This window comes from Laccaria bicolor, genomic scaffold, assembly GCF_000143565.1.
Source record: "Laccaria bicolor S238N-H82 LACBIscaffold_55 genomic scaffold, whole genome shotgun sequence".
In the NCBI taxonomy this organism is placed as follows: domain Eukaryota; kingdom Fungi; phylum Basidiomycota; class Agaricomycetes; order Agaricales; family Hydnangiaceae; genus Laccaria; species Laccaria bicolor.
Genome location: NW_001889926.1, coordinates 110120 through 137749, shown reverse-complemented (window position 1 = coordinate 137749; position 27630 = coordinate 110120). Strand labels below are relative to the sequence as shown.

At 45.5% G+C, this 27630-nt stretch overlaps 7 protein-coding genes across 7 annotated transcripts; 4 read left to right on the top strand and 3 right to left on the bottom strand.

The window, feature by feature from the left end:
• Nucleotides 1–915: 915 nt before the first annotated feature.
• On the top strand, nucleotides 916–2939 carry LACBIDRAFT_333751 (uncharacterized protein; the record flags this gene model as incomplete). Its single annotated transcript, XM_001888452.1, has 7 exons — nucleotides 916–1033; nucleotides 1305–1347; nucleotides 1537–1601; nucleotides 1702–1822; nucleotides 1927–2013; nucleotides 2172–2398; nucleotides 2458–2939. The coding sequence occupies 7 exons, from the start codon at nucleotides 916–918 to the stop codon at nucleotides 2937–2939; spliced, it is 1143 nt and encodes a 380-aa protein (XP_001888487.1).
• A 524-nt stretch (nucleotides 2940–3463) lies between these two features.
• LACBIDRAFT_295672 (uncharacterized protein) lies at nucleotides 3464–5531 on the top strand (the record flags this gene model as incomplete). The annotated part of the gene is made up of 8 exons (XM_001888451.1): nucleotides 3464–3497; nucleotides 3558–4062; nucleotides 4115–4314; nucleotides 4446–4467; nucleotides 4771–4852; nucleotides 4905–5012; nucleotides 5256–5280; nucleotides 5342–5531. The coding sequence occupies exons 2-8, from the start codon at nucleotides 3982–3984 to the stop codon at nucleotides 5529–5531; spliced, it is 708 nt and encodes a 235-aa protein (XP_001888486.1). The 5' UTR covers nucleotides 3464–3497; nucleotides 3558–3981.
• A 1339-nt stretch (nucleotides 5532–6870) lies between these two features.
• On the bottom strand, nucleotides 6871–8366 carry LACBIDRAFT_333749 (uncharacterized protein; the record flags this gene model as incomplete). The annotated part of the gene is made up of 10 exons (XM_001888399.1): nucleotides 6871–6973; nucleotides 7072–7097; nucleotides 7149–7189; nucleotides 7300–7304; nucleotides 7402–7440; nucleotides 7646–7833; nucleotides 7929–7933; nucleotides 8042–8184; nucleotides 8217–8292; nucleotides 8321–8366. The coding sequence occupies 10 exons, from the start codon at nucleotides 8364–8366 to the stop codon at nucleotides 6871–6873; spliced, it is 672 nt and encodes a 223-aa protein (XP_001888434.1).
• Nucleotides 8367–10992: 2626 nt separating this feature from the next.
• LACBIDRAFT_312850 (mycorrhiza-induced terpene synthase) lies at nucleotides 10993–12113 on the top strand (the record flags this gene model as incomplete). The annotated part of the gene is made up of 3 exons (XM_001888450.1): nucleotides 10993–11372; nucleotides 11429–11717; nucleotides 11775–12113. The coding sequence occupies 3 exons, from the start codon at nucleotides 10993–10995 to the stop codon at nucleotides 12111–12113; spliced, it is 1008 nt and encodes a 335-aa protein (XP_001888485.1).
• A 1962-nt stretch (nucleotides 12114–14075) lies between these two features.
• Nucleotides 14076–15479, bottom strand: LACBIDRAFT_333747 (uncharacterized protein; the record flags this gene model as incomplete). Its single annotated transcript, XM_001888398.1, has 6 exons — nucleotides 14076–14125; nucleotides 14214–14648; nucleotides 14961–14984; nucleotides 15027–15108; nucleotides 15194–15213; nucleotides 15338–15479. The coding sequence occupies 6 exons, from the start codon at nucleotides 15477–15479 to the stop codon at nucleotides 14076–14078; spliced, it is 753 nt and encodes a 250-aa protein (XP_001888433.1).
• A 3317-nt stretch (nucleotides 15480–18796) lies between these two features.
• LACBIDRAFT_240361 (uncharacterized protein) lies at nucleotides 18797–19291 on the top strand (the record flags this gene model as incomplete). Its single annotated transcript, XM_001888449.1, has 1 exon — nucleotides 18797–19291. A coding segment is annotated over one exon (495 nt), but the record flags the coding sequence as incomplete, so codon positions are not given.
• Nucleotides 19292–25617: 6326 nt separating this feature from the next.
• LACBIDRAFT_333746 (uncharacterized protein) lies at nucleotides 25618–27013 on the bottom strand (the record flags this gene model as incomplete). Its single annotated transcript, XM_001888397.1, has 8 exons — nucleotides 25618–25668; nucleotides 25744–25798; nucleotides 25846–25957; nucleotides 25998–26018; nucleotides 26078–26277; nucleotides 26340–26359; nucleotides 26449–26663; nucleotides 26959–27013. 8 exons carry the CDS (start codon nucleotides 27011–27013, stop codon nucleotides 25618–25620), a joined length of 729 nt encoding a protein of 242 aa, XP_001888432.1.
• Nucleotides 27014–27630: the final 617 nt, after the last annotated feature.

Here is a 27630-nt window from a genome sequence, read left to right as displayed (position 1 = left end):
TGCTAGTCCAGAACCTGTGAAAGTCATGTCAAATGGCTGATCCAAAAATCCCCAAATCGGGTGATTTTTGTCCGCACATCCGAAAATTTTGTCCGCACACTATATCAGGCCTATTAGTAGGCAGTGTTCCAATTTTTTCGCTCAAAAGGGCTCCCAGAGCCGTAAGCATGCAAAGGTATTAATTTAAAGACTTCATACTTAACCATCTACTGATTTTTGACATCTGCATCTATCTCGGCATCCTCACCCTTTTTCTTGCAATGCAATAATGGCCAAGTTCTTGATGTCTGGGCGGCAAATATTCAATGCTTTGATGGTGGACTTCTTGCGTTAATACAAACATTGAACTGTCTTTGAATGGCAGAGGGTGCAAAGAAACTGAGCAGACGTTAGCAGAGCAAATCTTCGCGTGTGGAGAGCGTGTCCTTGAGATTTAGGACGAAATTGACGGCTGTGCATGTGCTCGAAGACCTCCATTCGAAATAGCAGCAATACTTGAACCCTGGGTTGTTCCTTTGCCAGTGCTTTTCGCCAAAACTATCTGGTTATTGACCAATTTTTGTCCGGACTGGATCAGGTATTCGCACAGTGACGTACAGTTGGTACCGGTAAAGGGTTACCGGTTGGACAATACAAAACAACACTAGCATCTACATTCATTGGCAGCCCCAAATGGGTTGACGTAACATTGGAGAGGTGAGTGATGTGATGGAAGACGCAGAAGGCGCAAACGCGGAAATGTGATCTGAGTTGGATCTGATGTGCTTATCAACTTTAAAGCTCCTGCCAAGCATGACTAAACAATCATTGACACTCGAACGTTTCGTGTACCGTGACGTTGTTTCATGACCAGTTGTTCAATAATGTTTTTCCTAGGCCCTCGATTCCCCGTATTGGCGGACTTGTTAAATCTGCATGACTCCCAACAATCAACGCCCAGGCGGTGTTTTACAAGTGTTTTGGGAAGATACCGACAAGATACCGAAGACATCTCCACCGGAGCAACACCGGAGTGGAGAAGTCAGTGTCTTTGGTATGTTTGTCCAGAACGCGAGAAGTTAGTGTTCGGTATATTCCCAGAACACCGCCTGGCACTCAGCCTCACGCGGGATGTCGGTGTCTTCGTTATCTTCCCTGAACACCGCCTGGCTCGGCTTGACACTTCAGGCAGCGACAAATATGAAGGCACATATATGGCCCTTCTATGGCCCTTCATATGGGTCGCTGCCTGAAGTGTGACTGTTCGTGACGCAAGTGATCAAGCTTCACATACTTGTTTCGATCTCCTCTCGTACACTTTGCAGCTTTGCGCAAGGTATGGGGGTCCCCCATCAACACTTTGGCAAAGTAAGTTTAAGGACCTGGTCTACTACTACCAAGGCTACTACTTAGGTCTAGTCGGCGTGCACAAAGTGGATGGTTTTTCCTGCCATATTTCTTTTTATCTCGAGAGCCATTGACAAATGGAACCCTTAATTGGAAGAAATTTCCCAATCTGACAACATCTCGCGATGTAATCGCATCCGACGGCTACAGTCGAAACCCTCGTAACCCATACCCTTCCGTGGACAGTCCAGCCTATGGGTTTTCAGAGGTTATGGGTTGGAGGGGGTGGGAAAAACATAAGCGCTCAAAAGAAGCATGGAAATTTCGCGAAAATCTAATTTTCTTTGTTTGCTGAACTGCAACGAAAACAATCAGCACTGCTGGGGCAAGTCATCATTGACGTATTTCTACTCAACAGTGTTGACTTCATGATTGAGGGAAGCTTGATCTGGGGAGGAGGGGCATTGCAGGTTGATTTCAGAGAATTTGGTGATCAGTAGGTCAATAAATTTGGTGTTGTGGTAGATTTTATTGAGCATCACGAAAAAAAAAAGTGAAAAATACCGCAAAAATACCGGTTTCTATGACCATTTTTGGTAGGTATAACCCTAACTTAGGGTCCAAAACCTATGGGTTTTGCCGACCAAGGGCTATGGGTTATGGGTTTTCACGGACTTATGGGTTATGGTGTGCAAATCCCTGCCCACCAACTTGGTGGATCCAAAATGGCATGGGATTTCAGGGGTTATGGGTTATCAAAGCATGGGTTACGAGGGTTTCGACTGTATATGTACTAGTGGGAATTTCCCGTCGGATTGATACTAAGTATGATAGACGCCCTGGAGCCACGCTCACGCCCCTTCCGTAATTGACCTTGAGGCCAGCATTGATACACGGATTTCTGCTTTCAACAAAGGTGTTGCATGCAGGGTCATACGGTATAAAGCAAACTTCACCCCACAAAAAGCCCTCAGCAGAGTCAGCACGAATATGCAACGAGGAACTTCTTGCGAACTGTGCCTCTTGCCCTTGACACTATGCCAGTGCTATTACAAACCATCTCAACTCTCCGGTATGCAGTCATCTCGCTCGTCGCCTTGCCGTTATAATCTGAAGGCGGTGTTTTCTTAGATGGAACAGGGTGGGCGAACACCATGCAACTAGACACTTACTGCAACTTGTGCCTCTCCCCTCTGCCATTATGCCTGTGCTATTCCAAACTGTTCCAAAGAGCTCCACCCGCTGATGTAGAGATTGGAACCATGGAACAACCAGTGATAGCGTCGCCACCATACGAGCATCTCATGTCGGACCTGCTATCTGGTACGCAGTCGTTCTACAACGCTGTGGCTGTAACCTTACCATTACTTATCCCAGAATTTGGAGAGGGCGACACGATCAGCCCTATAGGACTCCGAGGTCACTCGCAGCCACCTCTGCTGCCGACTGACCTGACCATCTCCGGCGTTGGTGCAGCAGGACAACTCCCACGACCAGTAGTCGCGTCGCCAGCACATGTTGATGCAGCAAATAGACGCAGAACCAGCCCCAGACGATTTGCGTGTGGCTCATGCCCACAAGATTTTACCGCCAAGCACAATCTACGGAGTTAGCACTCCTTTTTTTGTCACAACCTCGAGTCTAATTTCAATCAGATCATATGAACTCTCACCTGAAGAAAAAAGATCACAAATGCGGTAGCTGCGGGAAAAGCTTCGCGACGAGGTCCTCTTTGAATCGCCATTATAAAAAGTGTTGAGAAAATACTGGGGCTCTGTCTGCGTAGAAACATTCATAACATAGGCCTGTAGAAATCGCACACCTTGCATGTGTGTTACGTATTGTCTTACATCCGTTTCCCAACCGTTTCCTGTAGATCACTTTCTGCCTGGTATCAACTTCTTTCTTGGTTATGTAAACCTCGCGCTTCGCGGCGCGGCGCTCGGACGCAGGAGCGATAGGCGAGCCATTCGAGGATTCCGGTCATACGTTGACGTGAAGGCGTAAGATTATATTTGTATATATCTGTATGTACAGTATGTACATATGTTTGAAATTATCTCAATGTTTGGTTCCCGTCTTCTAAAAACAACAGCGTCTGACTTCTTTTCATCGTTCAAGACTTGTATACCAGTGGAAAAGGCGCCCATAGCCGTCGAACAATGCAAAAGGTGAGGGTATTGTCGAAATGTCTACCTGCAATATTATTAACGCTCAAATGTGTCTCTTAGTAAGCACGGCTCGGAAGAGAGTTGGTTCTACGCAAAACATGAACCAGCCTTTGCTCCATCCGTAACGCGCATATGCACCACCCTCCTTAGGCTCATCGTCCCTAAGCGCCATCTACCTCCTCTCTACCTCCTCTCACGTTCCTCTCCTTCAAACTCTCATCACCATCAATCACTCTCCCAACCCTCCTCAAAGCTTCATTTTACCCGCCCATCTACCCCGGCACTTCCGATCTACGGCGACCATCCTGACGTGTCTGTGCCGCATCCCCATTTTTGCAAAACGTCTCTCCTCATGCCTTCGCACCGTACAACTGGATGGCTTTTCCCATAAAACACGGTCACAAAGTGGAAAAGATCGGTGGAAATATTCCTTTAGGCTTCGTTGTCGGATATGAGGGGTAATGGGGGGTAGAGTGGAGTGGGAATGCGTATGAGTATTATGTTGAAACTGAGAGAAGGAGGGGGCCACTGCTTGACGCTGTCAACTTGGTTGGTTTGGTATCTGGTGGGTAAGTTCTTTACATTCTTGTGATACCAGATTGATATTCTTCGCTTAGATCACGGCCGTTGTGGACACTTATACGACCTCCGTTTGTTCTACGGATCCAGCATCAAGTATCCCTTGCAGTCGATCCCTGTGTCTCCTCCCCGACAAATCACCTTCCTCTCACGGAGGCTGCCCAAAAGCGTCCTCCTATATTGGTATTGCCCTCTCGATCAACAATGAAGCGACCAAATATTTCTACACCATGACGGCGTATGTTTTTTTCACATTTGACACCACAGATAGGATTATACCCAATTATCCCAATCATCCGTGACCTCCTCGCCTCCGCTGGCATGTCCGACTCGCATGTTTGCGTTCTCTCAATAACTTTTGCCCGTTAGGTTCTACACATCGCCGCGCAAGGTACCACCCCCATCATGAGGTGTCCGAATCGCTTTGTAAAAAGATTTTAAGATGATACTTTGAGAAGTGCAGGACGCACCAACCTTAGCGAGCTGTTCTTAAGTCATCCTCCCAGCTCATTTGTACGGAGCGTTCGTAGTTGGGGGTATTGTGATAGGACGCGTGGAACCATTCCCTTTTTTCTCAAACGAGTTATGCTGCGTTCATCGTCACGGATCCCTTACTCGTCGGTCACCTCCAAACGAGACGGGCCCCTTGCAATTCCTACTTTCTCAGCATCCTCAGATATAACTTTGTGTTTAGAGATCCGTCCCCGACTTATCTGGTCCGATTTCTCAGGAGCGCACCTCGCTTGCTGGGCATCGTACCCTCCATTCCGAGAATGGTACTTCCACTTCTCCTCCGTGCGATACTCTTTCTTCCTTTTTTTTTCTTAGACATTCCAAACGCGCGCCCCAAATCGGACGATGGACTCCTTCTCGATTTCGAAACCGCCGTTCCCAATGACGTCGATATTGAGCTACCCCGGATCTTGGCATTGCCTCGTGAGACGCGGAGAGTCTGAACTTTGGGACAAGATTTGACACTCACGCGACGGCGTGGTAGATTTTGAGTTTTCCTCAGCAGCGCCGCCACCCAAGCCAGAGGTAAATGTCTTTCGATACAAGCGCTGGAGATGTATGTACAACGGAGAGATACACGCGAGGGGTGTCTCCGCTCACGTTTTCCTGCCTTCAGCCTCCCTTCCAACGTCTGCGTTTTCCTGTTTGGAACAATTCGGTTCCTAGGAAATCAATGGGACCGGAAAGGGCTGTAGGTTTTACATCCACGCAATGCACTATTAGTCTGTGCGATTTTTACTTCCCGCTTCTAGATATGATATCGCGTGCTTCTCGTTCATGACGCCAACAAACTATCATATCCAACCTTCTCCGTTTGTATACGGTTCAGAACATGCGGTTAAGGGGCAGACCAGTTACTGGATTCGACTGCCAGTCGGACAGCGACAATGTGTGCAAGTCCATATTTTTTTGGTTGTCAGTTACCAACAATCGGCAAAGTGAAATAATTCACCATCGTACTATCTTCCTTCATGTTGATTACACGTCGGAACGTTTTCAAGGTGTGTATCATTCCCACCTTGACCCTGAATCTTCCTCAATCAGCTCGCCAGGATCACGTAACGATGATAGAAAACCTCCCCATTCCAACCTTCTCTGTTCGTATATTGGTAGTACATGCGGTTGCTTTGTTCAATTGTCTCTTCTATTCCCGAGCAATAACTGGGTTCGACTCCCAGACGGAGAAATAAAATTACGTACTGAGAGTATTAATTTTTTGATTCTAAAGAATTATTCACGACGTTTCAGTGGCGTAGTCACGAAGAAACCCAGCTGGTACTCATTGACCTAACTTACTGTCAAATTGCCACCTAGGCTGGCATTGCTCTCCGTGACCATAGGAAACATTCAACCCATAACCCTCTCCGTTTGCTCATCGGTCTGTACATCCTTACGTCCATCGTTGAGATGGTTGTATTATATTGAGGCGCAAGGACTGGGTTCGACTCCCATGCATAGAATGAGAAATGCTTCCGTGACTCTTATTTTTGTTACCTAGAAGTGCATATTCACGATAGCAATTTTAACTCATACGCAAGTTCCAGAAAGATTCTAGAGTCTACATAAGTTCATATGAGCACCGTAGGGCCGGCTACAAAAAATGTTTGAATTTGCACGTCGTCCTTATATTTACCGCCACGCAAAATAAACATCTCCCGAGTTGCTCCCAAGTCGCAGATTCGCTCTCTCCCACCAGACTTCACGTGCAACTTCAACACCACCTGGAAATCACATCTCCCTTAATCCTCTTTGTTGGTACAGCAGCAAGTACGTGCTTATCATATTGTGAATTCTCACCCACGAAAGCTGGGTTCGAATCCCAGTCAAAGAGATCCAGGATGCATCTAAGAATTTACCGTTTTAGGCGACAATTGTACGTCGCCTGCGCCGTAACGCAGGATGCCCATTTCCAATCAGACATTGGTTGCTTGATCCAGAAGTCCCAGGACTGGAGCTCTTCACCCTCTGAAAGAAAAATATTTAGAACCTCTGTGTTGATATAATGGCCGTTACAAGCGCGTCTCGTGTATCTTCCTCCGCGCGCGAAAGCTGGGTTCGATTCCCGGACAGAGTGTCTCAAAAAGGGTGAACCCAAATTACTTTTATTCCACTCTTTCTCTATGCAGGTGATTCCCTTCTACGCGCAAAAATACAAAGGAAACAAGATTGGCCTCTCCGATAACTTGGCCGACTTGAGTTGTACCACAAGTTGAGGCACCCAATATGATAGGCCGTGATGAACATTTCACTACTCAAATCCTGCTCTTTTAGAAAGAGGCTTCTACCCGTAAACCAAATTCGGGTTCGATTGGTTCTTTGTAATGCCGCCAGACCGGACTGGGAGTTCTACATCTCTCATATAAACACGAATGTGAAGGAGCACCCTACTTGTCAGTATGGAATGTACGCATCGCACAACACTGGTTGTTCAGCTGGTGTGAGTGTTGTTGTAGCACGAAGGAAAAAGGGAGGAGAGACATACGAGGATAGAATATCCAAGTATCTCACCTATGCTACCAATTAGAAGATTCTAATCTGAAAATTCACGAGATGACGAACCGAAAGGGTATTCACAACAACCACGTTGATAGCCGACAAGACTAAAAAAGGGGGTTAGATATGGCTTCAAAAGCACATTTACTCTCACTCTACCGAAGATACCTAGCCATCTGAATAAATTTGACTGAAAAAGGAGTGGGTTGAAACTCACCTTCGCTGTAAACAACGTGATAAAGTGCACTATGCCCTCCCCGTCGATCTGACAATAGATTAGATTACGAGTGAATTTTTTTGCAGGAGAATGGGGACGAACAAGCCGTAATACCGCGAATGAGCAATAGGATCAAGAGAACTAGAAGTTCAAAAATCAAGATTTACAGATTTTTCACTGCTAATTGGCCTTACCCCCGTCGTATATCATTAACAACACCCAATTTATGTAGACCAACTTGTTTGAGCCTGTGATGAAACACCCTTCAAAGGAAGGATAGGGCCTGTCGCTGACTGAAAAATTCGATGAGAATGCGAAAAGATCATGAACAGAGATAGTAACTCACATTCTATGCCACGTTGGAACATAATCATGACCAGGAAACCAGCAGCAGCCATCGAGAAAAAGAAAACCGACAGGGCTGCTCCTAATCGTCTGTTCCGATTCCAGACCGCCCACACGCGTAGCGTTAAAATTACTGATGGTAGACCCATTTGAGTCAATAGAATTGAAGCAAATGGGGAGACAGACATTCTGACAAACAAAAGCCAGCAACCATCAACACTAGAGGGTAATGAATCAGTAACGCCTTGCATGGATGTTCAAATTGAAATATATAAAATGCTTACAGCCCCTAATGAGTTCCATTATTTTACAATGGGACGGGTCTATCGCTGTTGAGGCTTGAACTGGGAAGGCCAAAGGTAAGAATGATATTGCGAGGTCAAAATCTTCCACGTACGGACAAAACACAGCGTGGCTGCATCAAAAAATGGGAGATATCGCTGAGCGATAAACAAAACCTTCTTGAGGCTCCAGGTAGATGACCAGACCAAGTCCACCTCCATTCGGGCACAGGAAAATCTGCGTGCCATCTGCGGACACCTGCGGACACAGGTTGCGTGCCAGTTGCGAACCGAAAGGAAGTATCTGCGGTCACTTGCGTGCAGACCAATCCAGTTGCGTGCACATTAGACCTAGTGAGCCGAGTATCTGCGGGCATCTGCGAGCATCAGCGCACCTTGCTGAGATTTCATATTTCTTGAGATTTCTTCAATGAGCACCATAATTATCCTTCTAGTTTAACGTATCTGAATCTCTCTTATTCTTTCTGACTTGTTGGTTTGTACCTATAGGTCTGTACTAAGACCATTTTTATGCTGAAATGTACAAGTAACGCAGTGTCTGAGGCTATGACTAGTCAGCCACCGGCTTCTTACCACTATTTTCCTTCTTTATCGGACGTGATTGTGGTCGATTTTTTTCCAGAGACTTCGGGACTCAATAGCCAATGTCTGCCATTGGCGAGTGATGGAGTCTCACCTCTCGTTCAGACTCGCTCTCTTCTTCCCATCCCAACTTGATTCCACACCAAACGAGGGACATTAGGGAAAACCAACTTTGGAAATCGACGAAAATCTCTCGTTATTTCCCGACTACTTCCCCAGAAAACCTGGATTCCGGTGTTTCCCCCAATTTTCTCGATTAGACCGGTGTCAGCGGATTTGAAGGAAATTCTTGGGACATTCATAATGTATTTCACTGTCATTTCCCTCACTTTTACAATGTATTTCAATGACATTTCCCTCACATTCACTAATTTTGGAACCATTTCATTCATGGGATTCATAAATTATACTGGCGACATATATTGCTCTACGAAATGACCAAGATGTCCTGCATCCAATCAGCATTCCACCTGCGATACACTTGCGTTCAGCTTGCGGTACACTTGAGATACATCTGCGACACACCTGCGACACATTTAAGATACACTTGCGAGAGTTAGTATCCATTGCGAGACTTGCGTACACTTGCGTGCAACTTGCGCATCACTTGCGATACACCTGCGAGACCAATGCGAGACACACTTGCGAGAATCTGCGCACAAAATGGATGTTTGCGAGCCTGCGGTCAACTTGCGAGTAAGCATGAGTAAATAAGAACTAAAACTCTTGTGTAGAAAATTGAACACTGTATTCCAGACTCGTATCGCATAGCAGTGGCCACATTTTAAGTTCTCAAGTGAAGATTACATTTCTTTAGTTTAAATTTACTAAGTACTATGTTGTAGTAGACTATCTATCTGCGTGACACCTGCGATACCTGCGATCCTTTTTGATTATCTGCGAGACACTTGCGGTCACCTGCGAACGGGTGGTCCGCAAGTGACCGCAAGTGGCACGCAGATTTCTATATGCCCCCTCCATTCCAAGCGTCAAAAAGTAGTCGCATAAAAACATTGTTGCTCCAGCAACTGTGGTGTCCAATCTCAAGTAGGTCCAGCTGATATCCGATTTAGAACCCACCGTCAAAGCACTAAGTTCAACGGTCAGGAGTAATCATTAACTCAATTCAAGACGAGCAAAAATCGAATTTAACTGACCATAACCAGTCGCGCAGCGCTTACATAGTCCGAAAGTTGCTTGATTTCTGGGATGAGCGCTTCCATGATGTTGCCGTGTCCAGGAGAGGTGCAGGACACGATGGCCAAGCGGTGGAGGTGTTTTATATGGCTAGTAGCGGGGGTGATCGGGAAGCTTAAGGTATTGTTCAACAGTCGACACGTGTATGAAGCTGTCACTTTCCCTCGTACCTTCGTGGGCCTAGAAACTTACGAAGAGGCACCAATCTTGAAGCTTGTTGAGAATTATGTAGGTGTGGCTTGTAATTTTCATGTTTTTATGTATGCACTGTGAACATATGGATTTCCGTAATACCCCTTACTTGGCGGAAGGTTTTTTTTGTATACAATAGAGTGTTATTGGAGTTCGCGAGTTTCTTCCAGTTTGCCTGGTCAGGTATTCACTTGCCAACTACATCGTAGCGCCCATAATCAATTTATCTGTCGGTTCAAAGCCATTTCCGACGTCACAGCACTGGTCGTGACCTCCTTATCTCCAATCTTCTTCTACAATAAGCCGCGGCCTTGTTTCAGGGGAATATGACCTCTGGGACATCGATGTCAAAAGGAAATATTACTGGCAACCGTTCAGAATGAAATCTACTCATGCCTATCTATTTTTTGGCACCACTGAAACGAAACATTCAACTCGACTACATTGACCTTCATTATGCATCTGATCGGTGATGCTCACATTCCGTCCTTCTTGCCTGGAAAGGGTAAGATCTCCGTTGATCGTTTGAATGATGATATTGTTAGCGACTACTTCTTGGACCGCTTCTCGACAAATACATATCGCCTGCACCCACAGATGGAAAGCCATCACGCCATGAAGATTGAGGAACGATCTTTCTGAGATGGAGGCGTTCTATTTTTAGAGAAAGAGCCGCTCGATTGAAAATTGTCACAAATCAGCAATAGGACTTTAATCACTTGTAAAAAAAAAATTGATGCTAGAATTCGGATGGTGAGGATGTGAAGATTCCTTTGAAAAAAAGTTTCTTCAACTTGGAATCCACATTAAAAGTCAAGGACATACTAGAACAAGAGCTGTGACATGACGCGTGCCTGTGCCACAAGTAGAAATTGCCGAAATCAAAGCTGTTGGCGCCTGTCATCGCCTGTGAGCAACGCCGAAAACCTATGACTCCGGTTGTGTTACAACCCGACAGCCGCTTGTTGGAAGATCTTCAGGCCTACAACACAACAGCTTTTGATACAGCCGTTACCGGTCTTGAATTCGTATAAATACCTCATTGTTGATTGTCACTGGTGCACTTCATTCCGCTATGGCCTCCACGCATCAGCAACTTCTTTATATTCCCGACTTCTTGTCCATCTGTAACCTTCCCTCCAACACCCATCCACTGGAGGACGTGGTGCGAAGAGAAACCGAAGAGTGGATACGCAGCTACGGCCTCTTCAGCGATGATCAATGGGAGAAATTCCTGAGGTCGGACGTTCCGCGTTTCGCATCGCGAACATTCCCTTATGCGGGGTATGAGAAGTTGAGAAATTGTACCGACTTCTGCCTCCTCGTGTTTGCGCTTGACGACATCACGGACGACGAGGACAAAAATAAAGGAACGCTTACAAGCAAAGAATCTGTCGACGCAATGCAGAGCGATATTACAAGATCTTCGTCTGCAGGAGAGCGGATGATCAAAGAGTACGTCAAGTCTTCAGTCCCTCTGTATCAGGCGTTGAATATTGACACATTGGTAGTTACCGAGCTCGTTTCTTCAAATCCGTTGGGCCAACTCTTTGGAGGAGGTTTTTGCAAGACTGGGAGGCAACGTTTAAGGCTTTGCCCAAGGAGCTTGAACTTCGTGAATCCAACGAAGTACTATCGATTAAGGAATACACCCTAGTTCGCCGAGAAAATTGCGCGTTGCGCGTGGGCTTCACACATATCGAGTATGCCCTTGGAATCGAACTTCCCGACGAGGTATACGAAAATTCAGTCTTCAACGAGATGTATTTGGCTGTGTTGGACATGAGCTGGTTGTCGAACGTAAGTCTTTTTTGTTTTCCAATGCAAGGATCTGCAATGAAATAACTTACATTCCAGGACGTGCACTCCTACGGAAAGGAACTCGCGAAAGGGCACGGGAGGTGGAATTACCTCAGCGTTGTCATGCAGGAGCTGTCAATAGATCTCCAAGCCGCAGCGGATTATAGTGGAATCAAGTTCCGCGAGCTCTATGATCGCTTTATGGATGGGAGGTCACGTTTGCCCTTGCGGGGAAAGCCATTGGATTCCGATATTGTGGCGTTCTTTGAGGCGCTAGGTATTTGGCTCGCCGGAAATCTACAGTGGAGCTTTGAGATGCCGAGATATTTCGGTGCTCACTGTGATGATGTCAAGCTTACGCATATTGTAGACCTCGGAAGTTTTAGGAAGAGTTAGTTGACTCGCGTTCCCCTTTTACGATCGCCTCACCAAGTGTACTCGCTCCCTTTACAATATGGAGAATCTACTAGGTAGTCCGCGTCAGATGTAACCACTCCAGCAGAACTATAATCACACTTACGCCAGGCCTCGCTCTTCTAACTTTATCAAGTAGTGGATGGTTCGTCAGCGTGAACATCCTTATCGCAAATCGATTCCTAACATCATCTTTCAAACACGGGTTGTGAATATTGCTTGGCTATGAACGACTTACCCGCACTCCCCCAGATTGCGCAGGATAATCGGAGATCACGCCCATCACGAGAATATGGACCAACGGTATGTCTTGGATGTTCACAATCAAGATATGCAATAGGCGTGATCAAGGCTTGATTGAACCGCAGATGATCAAGCTCGACACGACATCGGCATGATAGCTGAGGATAACTGGGTGATTGAATGGAACGGCGTTTACTCGCAAACTGGGGAGACTCGTGAGCTCTGTAGGCAAATTCACTAATTTTTTGGAGAGAAATCGTTCGGGGGCGTACCGAGTGCCACTTCAACACCTCTCCAGGTCGTGTTCAACATCTGCTCCTTTCTAGTCTCATTTAAGCGATATCGTCCTCATCATCGCGTAACGGAGTGAAAGCTAGGTTATGTTAGACCCCGTTGATTACATCGATAATCCATGTTTGGCTTTAGAGGCGTCGGAAACAGCGAACACAGGACAGGAGCGTAGGATCTGCGAAAAGATCAAGTTCGAAAAGGAGGGTGTAGTGATGACGAGACTCCTCACAGCAACCCTAGCATTGTGGTACGTGCAACGCCGGTTTATGAGTGCAACACAAACGTGGCTATATAAATTCAGGTGGAATGGGCAAGAAGAATGAACAGAGCGAATGAGCGGAATACAGGCGTACCTGTCATAACGCGTTCGAAGTTCGCAACCCGGAATCCATACCCGCAAACGTCCACATCTGGGTGGAATCTTTGTGCAAGCTTCTCGCTGAGCCATTAATGCCTGTCTAGCTGCGCCATGTTGCGGAAACGGTCGCCCGAACTGCAAATTTCCACCGCTACCAGCACCCTCCTCCAAAAGGCATAAGTGTCACACCCGCCCAATTTGGCAGAATGCCACCCTTGCAGATTCGCAAACTTCCTAGTTACCTATCCACGGATCGATTGGCAGGTTGAAAGAATGGTAGGTGGCGGAATGTAGATGGGAGGACAGGGAGTAATGGACGGAAAAGAAACGGGGGGAGAAGCCGGAAGAAGTGGAAGGAAGAGAAGGAAGGGGAGATGGGGATGGAGGCCGTAGAGGGAGGAAAGAGGGCTGAAAGAAGGGGAGGAGTGAGGGAATGTTGAAGATGAAAGGAAACAGATAAGCAGCCTGGTGGGAGGGCGGGGATGACGAGGAGGGAAAACATACATGGTTCCCATGTCTCTCGTTTCGCCCATGCCCGAATGGCCCTCTCTAATTTCCCCAATCGATTTCCACTACAGTAGTTAATAGTACGTTCGAAGTGCCTGCTTAGGTTAAAGATAAGATTGAGCTTGTGGGAGATGCGAGCGTCGGCACTTTTCAAAGTACACAGCTTTTGCTATGTATGAGTAACCCCAGCATTTTCACTCAAAAGATTTATCGATGGTGATCAAACAGTCGGATGCTCGTGGACGTGGACGGGGCGAAGAGAGGTTTCGAGAATAATTTTAATATGAACATTTGCAGTGATCACGTGCACGACAACCCTAACCACAGCGTAAATTATAATTATTGCTCTTGCTCTTGCCTTCAATGCTGATGCTCAGTAAAGAGCGAAGTCGGAAGTTGGTCAGAAGAAAGTCACGAATTTGAGTTTATATGACTAAATGTCGTTTTTTTAAGCGGTTCTGACTACGCTCATGCTACAATAGTCAAACAATAGTCATACATTAGTTGTACACTGCAAATCATATATTATGCCAGTCATGTACTAGTCATATAATAGTCATTGATTGCTTGAGCTCAACTTGGGTCAGGAAATAGACTGAATAAAATTGTATTTGACTATTTTAAAGAATACATGTAGTGGGCCTATAGCCTAAGGAGTATAGTATGAGGGGACTAAGACACACGAGGAGGGCCGTTCACTGAGAGAAGGGGAAGACTGTTCTTCAAGTTGAGGGAGGGGGGAGGCCGTTCATCAAGGGAAGTATGAGAACCATTCATTGAGGGAGGGAGGAAGCTGTTCGCCAAGGGAGGGAGGAGGTCGTCCGTTGAGAGAGGGAGCAGGCTGTCCATCAAGAGAGGGAGGAGGCCACTCGCCGAGAGGGGAAACCGTCCGTCGAGAGAGGGAGGAGACCATTCACAGAGAGGTCGTCCGTCGAGAGAGGGAGAAGGCCATTCGCCGAGAGGCCGTCCGTCGAGAGAGGGAGAAGGCCATCCGTCGAGAGAGGGAGAGGCCATTTGCCGAGAGGCCATCTGTCGAAAGAGGAGGCCATTCGCCAAGGGGAGGCCATCCATCGAGAGAGGCAGGAGGCCATTGGTCGAGAGAGGGGGGAGGCCGTTCGCTGAGGAGACGATTCGTCGAGGGAAAGAGGAGGCTGTTCATTGAGGGAGGAGGCCGTTCGTTGAATGTGCTGGGAAGGAAGAACAATGAATTTCCGTGCTGGGAAATTCAAAATTCAACATGATGTCGGAGTTTCAACAGACTTGCAGCTCATGACTTGAAGTTGTTCACACGCGTCGGCACACTGCAAGTATGCTACCTACAGTAGCACATGCATACCGGAAAAAAAAGATGAAGCATTTCGAGAATTCTTGGCACAGACATGTATATAAAATGTACAACAATGTTGATACTAACCTATGACTAAACTCACCTCCCATTTGATGCCAAGGGAAGGCTGGCGTGAAAATTACAGACGTGTGACACATGTCTGACTGACCTCTGACTTCGTATGATTTTTCTTGACTTCGCTTTTTACTGAGGCTGATGACCAAAGCTGCAGATTTTTTGCGAATGCAATTCTGCATATGTCGATGCGAAAAGAGCTGTGATTTTCATTGAATCGAATTTACCGCCCGATGCAGTTAAATCAAGTTAAGGACACACCGCTTCGTCGATTTTCGCCGCTACACGCCCCGGAGTCAACAGCCACCGAAAAGATACATATTCAACCTCTTTGTTTGCTCTTTGTTAGTACATTGGTCAGTACACGCGCTTGTCATTTGAAAACACGAATATACTTCTACGCACGAAAGCTAGGTTCGACTCCCATACAAAGAGATACAATTTGCCATGCATTCATCAACTCTTTTTTCTCAAAATTAAGATTCCCTCTCCATACCGTCAATTGCCTCTCGTCGTGGATTCTCCTGCCTGACTCTTTCATGCTCATGTTTCGGATGCCAATATTGACCTTCTTTGTTAGTACATTGGTCAGTACACGCGGTCTCCATAGGATGGCTTGCTGTCAACTTGATGTACGCGCGAGAATTGGGTTCGATTCCCAGACAGAGAATGTTAAATTCCAAACATGGTTGTTTTCTTTTTTTTATGTAAAAGAAGTAAACATGTATGTATATAACTATATTGTCATCTTTACACATGAATGACTGATCCACACCTTTGCCGTACATTTCCAACTCTTTGCACTTCAACCTCTGACACTTTCAAAATAAAATAAAGAACTGCTTGATATGTGTAAGGACCTCGGCACAGGGTCAGAAAAAGAAATATCTATTCAACTCCCTTGTTATGCCTTGGTTGTGTCCGCACCTATCATGCATACACTTTGGGGCTTTAGATTGACGCGCGGGATACCGGGGTTGAGACTAGGAATCAGTCGCCTCGGAGTAATCGCAATGTGTAATCTATGGGAAGAATGAGTATTTTTTTTATGAGGCAAAATATAATATTCCCCACCTAGTGCCGAGACAAAACAACCCACGCCAAAGATCTTGCTTTTTTTTTTGTGAGTTGAGACAGATAGGACGATGGAGGTGTTCCTGAAACAGGAGCATTAATTTTCGGAGAGCATCTCTGTTGCTATTTTATGGCTGAGTTCGTGAACCCGTATCCCCAACCCACTCCACAACATGTCCCAAAATTGGTCATTCCACCCTCGCCTTTCATCGCCCCAACCATACAATTCGTCACGCAAAAATCTGGATTTCCCATAACACGAAGCTCACCCAATTCAATAAAGGTTCCCATACGACCGGATCGTCCTCCCACACTGTCTCGTCCATCGTGATTTCGTCCTCCATGCGTACAAGAACGAGGATCCCATGACAGTCGCATACCTAAACCTATTCGGGCGACTATAGTTTCCTGTGACATGGAAGCATTGGCGGCGGACCTGCAGGATCTGTCATCGCTCTGACACAAAAGGGATGGCCGGTAGGGAAAATCAGGCATTGTACCAGGAACGAACAAGTATCCTGAGAGAGGTGAGATCCTTCGGGCAATCCATTTATTCGATCTGCGACTTTTTGACCATACTGGTTGCAGTAACAGAAGGTTCAATGATGCGTGTCCGATTTGGCTGAGTAACAAATACACTTGCACATAGGTATGGATGGCTCAGAGGAGTGCAGCGAAGGTCTTTGTCCTCTGGCAGCCAACGTTACTACCATCCAAAGCCAATGTCAGTGAGTAAAACGAAGCCCACAGAACCTATATCTCCAAACTCACCAATTGATAACCCATACTCGCACCGACGAGGACTGAGATCCCGGAGTCCCACCCTCGACTGTCCATGCAATGTCACTTTTCTACACCTCTCGAGCTCTCTTGCATCATAGTAACAGCAAGCGAAGGCCAACTTGCAGACCCCAGCCCCAACACCCCCAATGAAGGAAACACGATCCTCAACCTCCTCTTCCATCGATCACCAACATCCACTCTGCCAGCTCCCATCCATCAGGTGAAAAACATCTCAAGCGGAGCTGACTTTTGCAGGGTTCACATATCTGTTCAAATACATCAGTTTTTGTGTTTGTATGTAAGGAGGTCGGGAAGGAGGGGACACAAGAAGAGAAGACGAGGGGAAAGGGTGACCAGAGGTGATAGTGGACGGAGGAATGGAAGGGTGGAGACTGCTGGAGAGGTGCCGAGTGACACAGAGAGCGCGTAGACACGAACAAGATGGTGGTATTGACTGGAGAACCTACAAACACAACGTGACATGTAGATGTGTATGTAATGACCCTCTGACACCTAAGCGAGACCCCGAACACCAGGAGGATGGAGTATGCATCTGCCAGGATGCACTACTCCACCACTGAAAGCAAAAGTAGAAAGGAAAGAAATACAGGCAGTAAAAAGAAGAGAGGACATACGTTTAGAATGGTCATGCAGAGTCATTCATATACCAACGGGGATCCACATTTTTACGTTACAGGAGATGGCAACACACTCCTCGGGACACCCACGTAGCCTCGTTCCCTGTGGTAGGGCACGTCAGTTGTTCACTTTCCGCCTCAAACTTTAATCCCAAAATGGGAAGCTGCCTTATTTTTAGAAACATGCCATATTTTGTTGAAGTTTGGTGGATCTATTTGAATACAGGCCATTTTTTTGTTTCTCTGCAGCACTTGTAAAGAAGGAGGAGAAACAAAACCTATGAGCAGGAATCCTAGTCTTCTACTGTAACTAATGTGTACATGATGTGTAGATGATGTATCTTCAATAACAATATGGGACTGTCAATGCCACTGCCCCGGAATGATGATCTAGAAAAGGTGTAAAAATTACACCTGCAGTTGACCATTCAAACGCTCTACCGAAGCTTGCCCTTCAACGTTGTCAACTCCGATTCAACGCCCAAGCAGCACTAAGCCCCCCTCGCCGCTTCTCTTTTCCTCGCGACCCAACGCTCAAGGCGAGCCATTGCTCGCGCCGTACCATCCTTCAAAGCGGTTCATTCTACGAGGTGGCGCAGTAGTGAGGGGGTAGTGTTTCGTATTTGAGGCGGCGCATTTTTGTTGCGAGGGTTTTGTCAATTCTTGTATTATGATCTGTTGAACAAATGCTCGTTAGTAGTAGAAGACATGGGAAAGACAAAGGTATACCTTTACTAAGGAGATCGTATAGGGGATGAGGCTGGCGAGCTCCTGTAAATAGTCGTCGTCGGGTTGGAACCAAACAAACTGATGTTTGGTTGTGATTTCGTGCTCGCCCCTGCTCGCCCTCTATGGTTTCTGCGTGGCTTCCCGTTTTGGGATTAGAGTTTGAGGCGGAAACTCAAAAGTGGGGCGCGTCATCGAGAATGCGGCACGGAGGCCAATAGTGTGCACACAATTACAAACATGTATACACATAAGTTCCTAACTAGGTAACCACACTGTTCACCATCACGGTCACGGTCACGTCCATCAACTTTACCCCACTTGCCGTACTCGAGTAGAAGACTTCAGCTGGGCCCCCTCTATCTTCATGCCTATAAAGCAGAAGGAGGCTTCGTCTGCGTACATCAGAAGTTTCTTGAAAGATATAGGACTGATTGATGATGCTGCTAGTCTGCCAGTGTTTTTAACGTCCCCTCGCGAACTTAGAGGTCTAGAACTTTTCCTATTCAACTTTGGCTGCAAATACGACAACCAGATCAGAAAGTTTAAAAGGGTGTTCTTGATCAAGACCAAACAATTCATCAAAGGAACACAACGCCTCACTGAAGCGTTATCCATGGATTACGTTGCGTGAAACACCACCATCCCCATCCCATGGATCTTGGATGTGTTCACCGTCGACGGAGAAATATACATCGTCCAAGAAAACATTGCTGCACCAGTTTTGGAGGACATATGGTGTACGCTATCACCTGAAGAGCAGCAAAGCTCAATGGATCAGTTGAAAGACTGTCTCGACCAACTTCGCACAATAGAACCTCCCAAACCAGAGCGCGTGCAGTCCATAGACGGGTCAGCGTGCTCCGATTTTCGGATAGCTTCTGAATACGGCCCATTTAATAACCACGACGAGTTCCACAAGTATTTCGGACACGAGTTCTTTCACATGTTTCCAGAGAAGTATCCTCTTCTACAGGATGTGTTGTCCAAAGTTGCTGGACGGAGGTACAGGAGTGTTTTCTCGCATGGAGATATGGGACCGCACAATGTTCTGTGGAAGGACAGAAAGATTTGGGTTATTGATTGGGAGATGGCAGGTTGGTTCCCTGGTGGTGGGAGATGTTCCAAGAGACTGTGACTGATCGGTATGACAATGAGGTGGAGCTCCACCTACAGATTGGAAATTATATTGTCGTGCTGTAAGTGTAGATGTATGAATATGCAGTGGTTTTAACACTCATGTTAGTTTCCGGAGTAATGATTCAAGTCATGCTTTGGAAGTGGGTATGAAGGAAATGAGAGTCTCAGAGGTTTGAGAATGCGAAGACAATGATCATTCATCTGCTTTCGACAGGCAACAATGATACCCCTCCATAATGGGACTTGCTTAGTAATTCCAACACTTTGAAGTCCCACTCACGCACAAAATAAATTTAGAAAACTCGTCATTCATTGTTTATGCACATGGCTCAACTAACTATTTCCCCCCTCAATGTCTTTGTTAGTACATTGGCCAGTACACGTGCTCATCATTGATATTGTGAAATTGTCAGCACGGGAGCTGGGTTCGATTCCCATACAGAGAGTCTGATTCAGATGATCACTATTGGCTTTTTTTGTTCTCCAACACCGTTACAGTGGCCTGGGATTCATCCTGCCACCATGCTAGATTATACATTTCTCAAACGTCAGCAACTTATTCTCACAAAAGGAAATAAAGTCAACTCCCACAAACCGCACTCGTGTACAATGTCTCTGTTGGTACATCGGCCAGTACTTACATGCCTATGACATGAGGAAAATCCCCATATCCATTGAAGGACGAAAGCTGGGTTCAACTCCCAGACAGAGATGTCGCATTCAAAAAAATGACATTTTTGGAAGAAAGGCAGGAAGTGAACATGGCCCTTATATCTATACAGGTTACTACTCAATAAAATTTGCACACTCCACCACAATTACAATTCCCAGAAGACTGAGAGTCAACTTGACCACCCGATGCAATTGAAATAAAGGCAAGGACGCCGCTTCATTGATTTTCATCGCTACACACACACAGCTCAATGGTCACTGAAGAAACACATATCCAACCTCTTTGTTAGTATATTGGTCAGTACAAGTGCGCAACAAGCGCGTGTCATTAGATACGGCCAGGCCGATTTACGCACTAAAGCTGGGTTCGATTCCCAAACAGAGAGGTAAACCAAGTGCATGCATCATTTTTGAGGGAGCAGAGAAGCTATGCCTGGACGTCATCCATCATTTTTTTTTTACTAAGATTATGATTTCCTCTTCATACCATCAATTATTTCTTATCGTGGATTCCCCTGCCTGCCTCTTTATGCTTGTGTTCAAAACATCAAAATGTAACTTCTTTGTTAGTACATTGGTCAGTACGCGCAGTCTCGATGTGAAGCGTTGCATGTCCCGGATTCACCTGCGAGAATTGGGTTCGATTCCCAGACAGCGAGTCAGGATGATTGCGATAGCAAGAGATTCTTTCCTTTTTTTCTTGAAAAAAAAAAAGGTTACATAAATTTACTCCTACATGAATTGATCCACGGCACACGCCTTGTGCATGCGTTATCATACGTCTTGAATTCTTCATACTTCAATGCCATGCAATTTTGAAATCGATCCAAGAATCGCTCGATATGTATGTACCTCGATACAAACTCAGGAAAAGGAAATATGCATTCAACCCCCTTGTTGGGGCATTGGTTATCTATGTGCCTGCCATGTGTACGCTCTGGAGCTGTACATTGAGTCTTGACATGCAGGATATGTGGGTTCGATTCCCAGACAAAACCGTCTCACATCGAAGATCACGTAGATTTTTGTGTAAGGCGACAGAGATATCTCTCATGATCCTCTCATCCACAACATATGACCAAATCGGTCACTCCTCCCATTATTCCATCATCTTAACCGTCCTACTCGACATGCTGAATCTGGCCCTTGAACTTCTCCCACAACACGAAACTCACCCCAATCAGCAATAGTGGCCATCCCCATCCTCCCATAACACAGTGTCATCCACCCACATCTCGTCCGTAGTGATTTCATCGTTCGTGAGTACGAGAATGGGGACTCCGTCGACTGTTGTTGGTCTAAAGCTGGCTGAATGAGCGACTATGGTCTCCTACGGCATGGAGATGTTGGCCATGGATTGTGTGGCGGTACCCGTCATTGCTTCGACAAAGAACAAAGGATGAATGGTTGGGGGATAGGCAGGAAACTGGCATCGTACCGTGCTTTGATTTATCCGCAGTTGAGTAGTCTTTCGGGTTCGGAATATAGCAAAATCCCTGCGAGATCTTCAACCAATCATTGTATTCGACGTACGACTGGTTGCAGTAACAGCAGGTTCAATGAGCATGATGTATGACTGATTCACTAACAAATAGATTTGCACATGTGTCTGGATGCCTCAACAAATGCAGCGTCTGCATATGCACTTTGGTGGCCAACGTCACTACCATCCAGATATCCGATGTCAGCAATATGAACTGAAGCCCACATGAGCCCATATCTCCAAACTCACCCAATGGCTGGCGGTTTAGCCTACTCGCACTGACAAAGACTGAGATCATCATCCGACCATTCTCCATGCAATAACTCTCTTCTACACCCATGGAATTCTGTCCAATCATCAAGCGACATCCCCTAGGGAACGCAATCCTCAGCCTCCTCTGATCTTAGGTGGTAATCCAACATCTTGTGCGGAACGACCTTTGCAGGGGGGACACGTACCTGCTCGCTATCTCCCAAATACGTCAGTTTTGTATTTGTTGATCAGGAGGGAGGGGACATGAGAAGAGGGGATGAGGAGAAAGAGTGAAACAACAGGGAGCAAAGGTACTAGTAGCGAAGGGAGGGATGGAAGGGAGGAGATAGCAGAGAGTCAAAGGCAGAAAGGACTGAGGAAGAAAGAAAAGGGCAAAGGGATAACATATGGGGAAAAAAGGGGACATACATTGAGGCCTTCCCTACCACTGACTGGACCCCCGTTGGGATAGGAATGTCATGTCCCCCGAGTTTGGCTGGTGTTTGACGTGGCAACACACTTCTGATGAAGTGTTCCTCGAGACGCATATCTAGGCGTTTTTGGTAGGTATGTCGCCAGCTGCGTCTTGGCTGCATCGAATGTTGGGTGCAAGGAGAGTTTAGTCACGTGCTGAAGTTCCTTCCAACCCCAACGCACACATTGTCCTTGCATTGTCCCAAGGAAGTCAACGTTTTCCAAGTACTGGATATCACAGTTCTCACATCCAAGTGCGAGAAATGCTCAACATTGCTCATCTATCTACTCCTGCAGACATCAACACTCGAATCCAACCCGAATCCGTTCTGCATTGAAGACGGCTTCCCGTCACCAAGCGCCAGGTCACTTTTGTCTCCAGGCTCACAATCTGCCCAAAATCTCCCAGAGACACATCCCTTCAAGGTCTTTGTTAGTGGATTGGCAACTACAACACGCTAATCATGTTGTTGGTCAGGAAAGCTGGGTTCGACTCCCAATCAAAGGCATATGTGGCTCAGTTAATCGGTAAGCCCCTTTTTTATCATAGTTATTCATACTACCGACTCTCGCGTTAAGACAGGAACTAAATTTTCTTTTGGGAACGTCTTTGTTTCCTGTCTTGGAGTACATGCACCCGTCATATGCTGGAAGGTTATAGACAGGGTGCATTTTGCTGCTTGCGGAATCTGGCTTCGAATCCCAGACAAACAAATTGGTGTGCTCCACATTCTGCATTCCGGCCATTTTATCTGGTACGCGAGCTTGACTCTCGCTAGGGCAAGGACCCCAGGCAAAGAAGGGTATACCCAATCTCTTTATAGTAAGCACTTCTGGTTGGTGCGTGGTTTACCAATGGCGACAGCCTCTACCAGGGAGCCCAACTTCTGATCTCCTAGTTGACAAGATCCTTTTCATGATCAATGGATTAAAGATTGTCCTATCTAGAAAACTCCTTGTTCGTTTCCTAGTCATGTCATTGCATGCACAAAAACTGAGTTCAACTCAAGATTAATCTTGTTGTTGTTGTGTCTTAAATTTGTCCATCAAGATGAGAAACTTACCACCAAGATGGTACATCTAGACTCTACCTTGACAGTCCAACCCCGGAAATCGCTCTTTCACATGTTCCATTATTTTTCAAACACATACGCCGAGGCCTCTCAACTCAAGAGCCGCAAACTACACGTGTATACTATCTCTTTGTTAGTGTATCAACCAGTACACATTTGTCACTTGTTTATTTGTTCGTTCATTGATGCAGGACAGCTGGGTTAACAACCACATTAAAATTCCCCAGACTGATCAGTCGACTTGACCGCACGATGCCATTTCAGTAGAGTCAAGGACATCACTTCATCGATTTTGGTTGCTACCCCCCAGCTCAACTTCGGCCACTGAACAGACACATATCTAACCTCTTTTTTGGTATATCAGTCAGTACATGCACTTGACATGCCAACTTGTTGTCAAATTAATGATGCACATCAATGCGCGAAAGCTGGGTTTGAATCCCAGACAAAGAGATGAATATTTCAGCGGCGCCGCTTTTGGGGGATTGGAGAAAGCATGCCTGGACGTCATTCGTTAAGTCTTTTTCTCAAGATTAGGATCTCATCTCCTTACCGTCAATTGCTCTCATGGTGGATTCACAGGTCTGCCCGACTCCTGAGTCTTTTATGCTCGTGTTTATGACATTAATGTGTAATGTCTTTGTTAGTACATTGGTCCAGACACGCAGTCTCCATGATAATGCTGGGGTAGGTTGCATGTAGAATATGGTAAAAAGTAATAGCTTGTTCTAGGTTGAAAGTGTTATCCGTCGGTGGGTATCAGGGCTCAAAGATGATAGGAATACTTCAATTTAAGAAGTACAAGTGGTGCAAGTGCACAGTGAACATATCTCGCAAACATATGTATGATAATTAAGAACTCTAAATATTTGGTGCAGATGTACCATGCCCTTCAATTTTGGCTTTTGGAGTACAGATGTACCATAGTCAGATATTTTGGATATTTTGGTGCACATGTACCATGCCCTCAACTTTGGTTTTTTGGAGTACATATGTACCATAATGAGATATTTTGGATATTTTGGTACAGATGTACCATGTCTATTTTTGTTTTTGGAGTACAGATGTACCATAATGAGGTATTTTGGATATTTTGGTACAGATGTACCAAGCCCTTCAACTTTGGCTTTTGGAGTACAGATGTACCATAACGAGATATTTTGGATATTTTAGTACAGATGTACCATGCCCTTCAATACTGGTTTTTGAATATTTTGGTACAGATGTACTGTGCCTTTCAATTTTGGCTGGCTTTTGGAGTACAGATGTACCGTATCCTTCAATTTTTGTTTTTGGAGTACAGATGTACCATGATCAGATATCTTGGGTGTTTTGGTACACATGTACCATGCTTTTCAATTTTGGTTTTTGGAGTACAGATGTACCCAACCAGATATTTTGAATAATTTGGTACATATGTACCAAGCCCTTCAACTTTGGTTTTTGGAGTACAGATGTATGATAACAAGATATTTTGGTACAGATGTACGATGTCCTTCAATTTTTGTTTTTGGAGTACAGATGTACCATGTTGGAATTTTTGGTACAAATGTATGCAGTTGATGTTTGATTGACGCCACATGGCAATAATTAAATAAGCTGATCTCATTCAATTCTATGACATCAACATGTCTTTTGTCCTTGGAAGTTTTGATGCCATTGCATCATGATCGCCAGCTTGTGCAAGTGGAAGTCTCACAAAGATGTCTCACAGTTCCTATTCTTCCCATTCTGCCTCCATTATGATGCATGACTGAGGATGAGGAGCACTGGGAAGACTACGTTAAGGGCAGTTACTGTACAAATACGACCAACTCTTCATTGATTTGGGATTTTTTTCTCGCCGAGATGGCCAAAAAATTTTCTTTTGATTTAAGGCGAATAAAAAAAAATAATTTTTTTCCTGATGTGACGCGTGACGTGAAGACTTGGTCATATTTGTATAGTACCATCCTGTGAAATGACCTGAGTCTGCTGATTGCGCGGCAGAGGTGGAAAATGGCTCAGTCAATACCAGGGCGGGGTCTTCTGTGGGATGGGACATAATCATGGCACTCCAGGCCCCTCTCTCTCTCAGCAAGCGCCTATGGTCACGTCCTCGTCCACTGCCTATACCAACAACACTACACTTGATCCATGGCTCGAGATTGACTTATCACTGGTTAATTCCCATGTCATTCGGTAGCAAGATAACCTCAAACCCCCTCTGCTGACATCGATAACCTCAGTGACGCCGCACATCACCTCTATCCCGAAACGTGCACGTCTTCTCAGTGGATCTATGTGCATACTGAACACTTTCTCTCAGTGATGTCATGGTTTTGCAGGTGGTCGCTTACTTTGCTCACGGTTAAACATGTGAGTGAAATGTCACCACATGGTTATATTAAAGTAGGTAGACATGTAGTAGCCATACTGATGCTGCAAACATATGGTTTCACCGTTATGTGCTAAATTTTGTGGGTGGTAACAAGCAACCATAACAGCACTACATACAAGTGTTTTGACAGTGATTCCACAGTGCAATTTTGGGCTGATCACTGCAAGATCACTGTATCAAACACCATAAATGAGTGTTTTGAAATTAGTGCTTCATACACTTCAGCCAAGTGTTTATGCACTTGGATGAAGTCTTCTGGGTGGGTGTAAGCGTCATCCATCTGCATTTGAAAGGTTTCGGGCATAGAATGGAATTTTTCTGTGTATGCCACTGAGCTCATATGATCAAAGGTCATTGTATATTGACATACCTTCGTGGTGAAGGAAGAATTCTATTCACATAAATTAGAAAGGGCAAGTGTAATGAAGCACTCATATGGGGTGCAAACACTTCCAACAGTGAACCTTGGTGCATGCCTGTCCCCCTTGTACTGCGCATAGATGCCCGTGTTCCGCGCATGCCCTGTTCTGCGAGCTCTTTCCTTTGTTCCAACCATTCTCACTCCTCCATTTTCCTTTGTTCCAACCATTCTCTGGGTGGCAAGGGAACACTCTTTGGCTTCCCGACGCTTTGCCTTAACCCTCTTCTGTCTAACATTTATTCATCCTGTGAGAAGTATCAGGGGGTTACTCGCTCAGTGACAAGTGCTTACAGCTTGAGCACCCTCCCACTCTTCATTGAAAATCAATCACGAAAATTCTTGTGACTTCGAAAGATATCTATTTAGCAATGTTTTATGTCGAAATCCTGGTTAAGCACACCTGATTGGCAGAGCCAGCTGCGTCAAGGGCTTCATGGAACATTGCAAACAAGGTGTTGAGCTTCTTCAGAATGAAAAGATTGCTTTGCAAGTTTTCCTTGTGTAGTTTCCTTTCATTCTGTTTCGTCTTCTCGGTGTTGTCAGCATTGTGATCAATGTCATGCTCTGACGTTGAAAAAGCAAAGTCAGATTGTGCTGGCAAACTGATTTGTACCCCTGATGGACCAGTGTAATGATTCAGCAATAACCGTATCAGCAAAACCCATTTTGCTCGCTTTTGAAAGCAGAAACCGCGCTTTCAGAGTCCAAGTCGAGTCTTTGAAAGCAGGATGGAAAGAAGGGTGAAAAGATATCCATTTGTATGATAATACTGATTGTATCTACGGTTTCTCTACATACCCACCAAAACACGGAAACCTCACCAACGAAAATTTGCCTTCTCCTCGTACACCTTATACCCATGACAGACAGTTTCAGTGTATTGCATCAATTACGAAGTGAAACAACTCACTGGAAGGCTCAATTGCAGTCCCACCGTACTTGCTGCAATGCGATCGGGGTGACATGTGGTCATGGCTAGTGTTTGAAAGTTAGGTTAGTTAACTGGAAAATAACCGGAAAATAACCGGACCTAACCGCAGTTAGGGTTAGTTGATTTCGAAAATGGAATAACCGGTTATTTTGCGGTTAACTAACTGTTAAATAACCGGTTATAACCAGCCCTATTATACACCTTCAAAACGCACTTGAGAACGTCGAAAACGCTTAAAATTTGACTAAGTTATGGTCAAATCTCTAAAATATCACTCAAATGTGTAGACTTTCAAGGATAATTGCATAAATATGTCAATTCTTCACCGATTTTAGCGTTCTTGGGCTCGTTTTAAAGCTATAATATGCAGAAATAATATCTATCAAGATACATATGAGCATATTTGCCTTGTTATAACCGATTCTTTATTTTTCGGTCCTAACCGGTTAGTAACTGCAAATAACCGACCGTAACCAGTTAGTTGCGGTCCGGTTAGGTTATTTTAGGTTTTGGGACAAAGGCTAACCGGTCTCGGTCTCGGTTAGAGCCCCTGGGCACCCAATAACCGGACCTAACCAGACTTTTGAACACTAGTCATGGCCAAAACTTGTGACGAGAGAGAGCCCTGAAGACGCAGTGAGCAATGTAAAG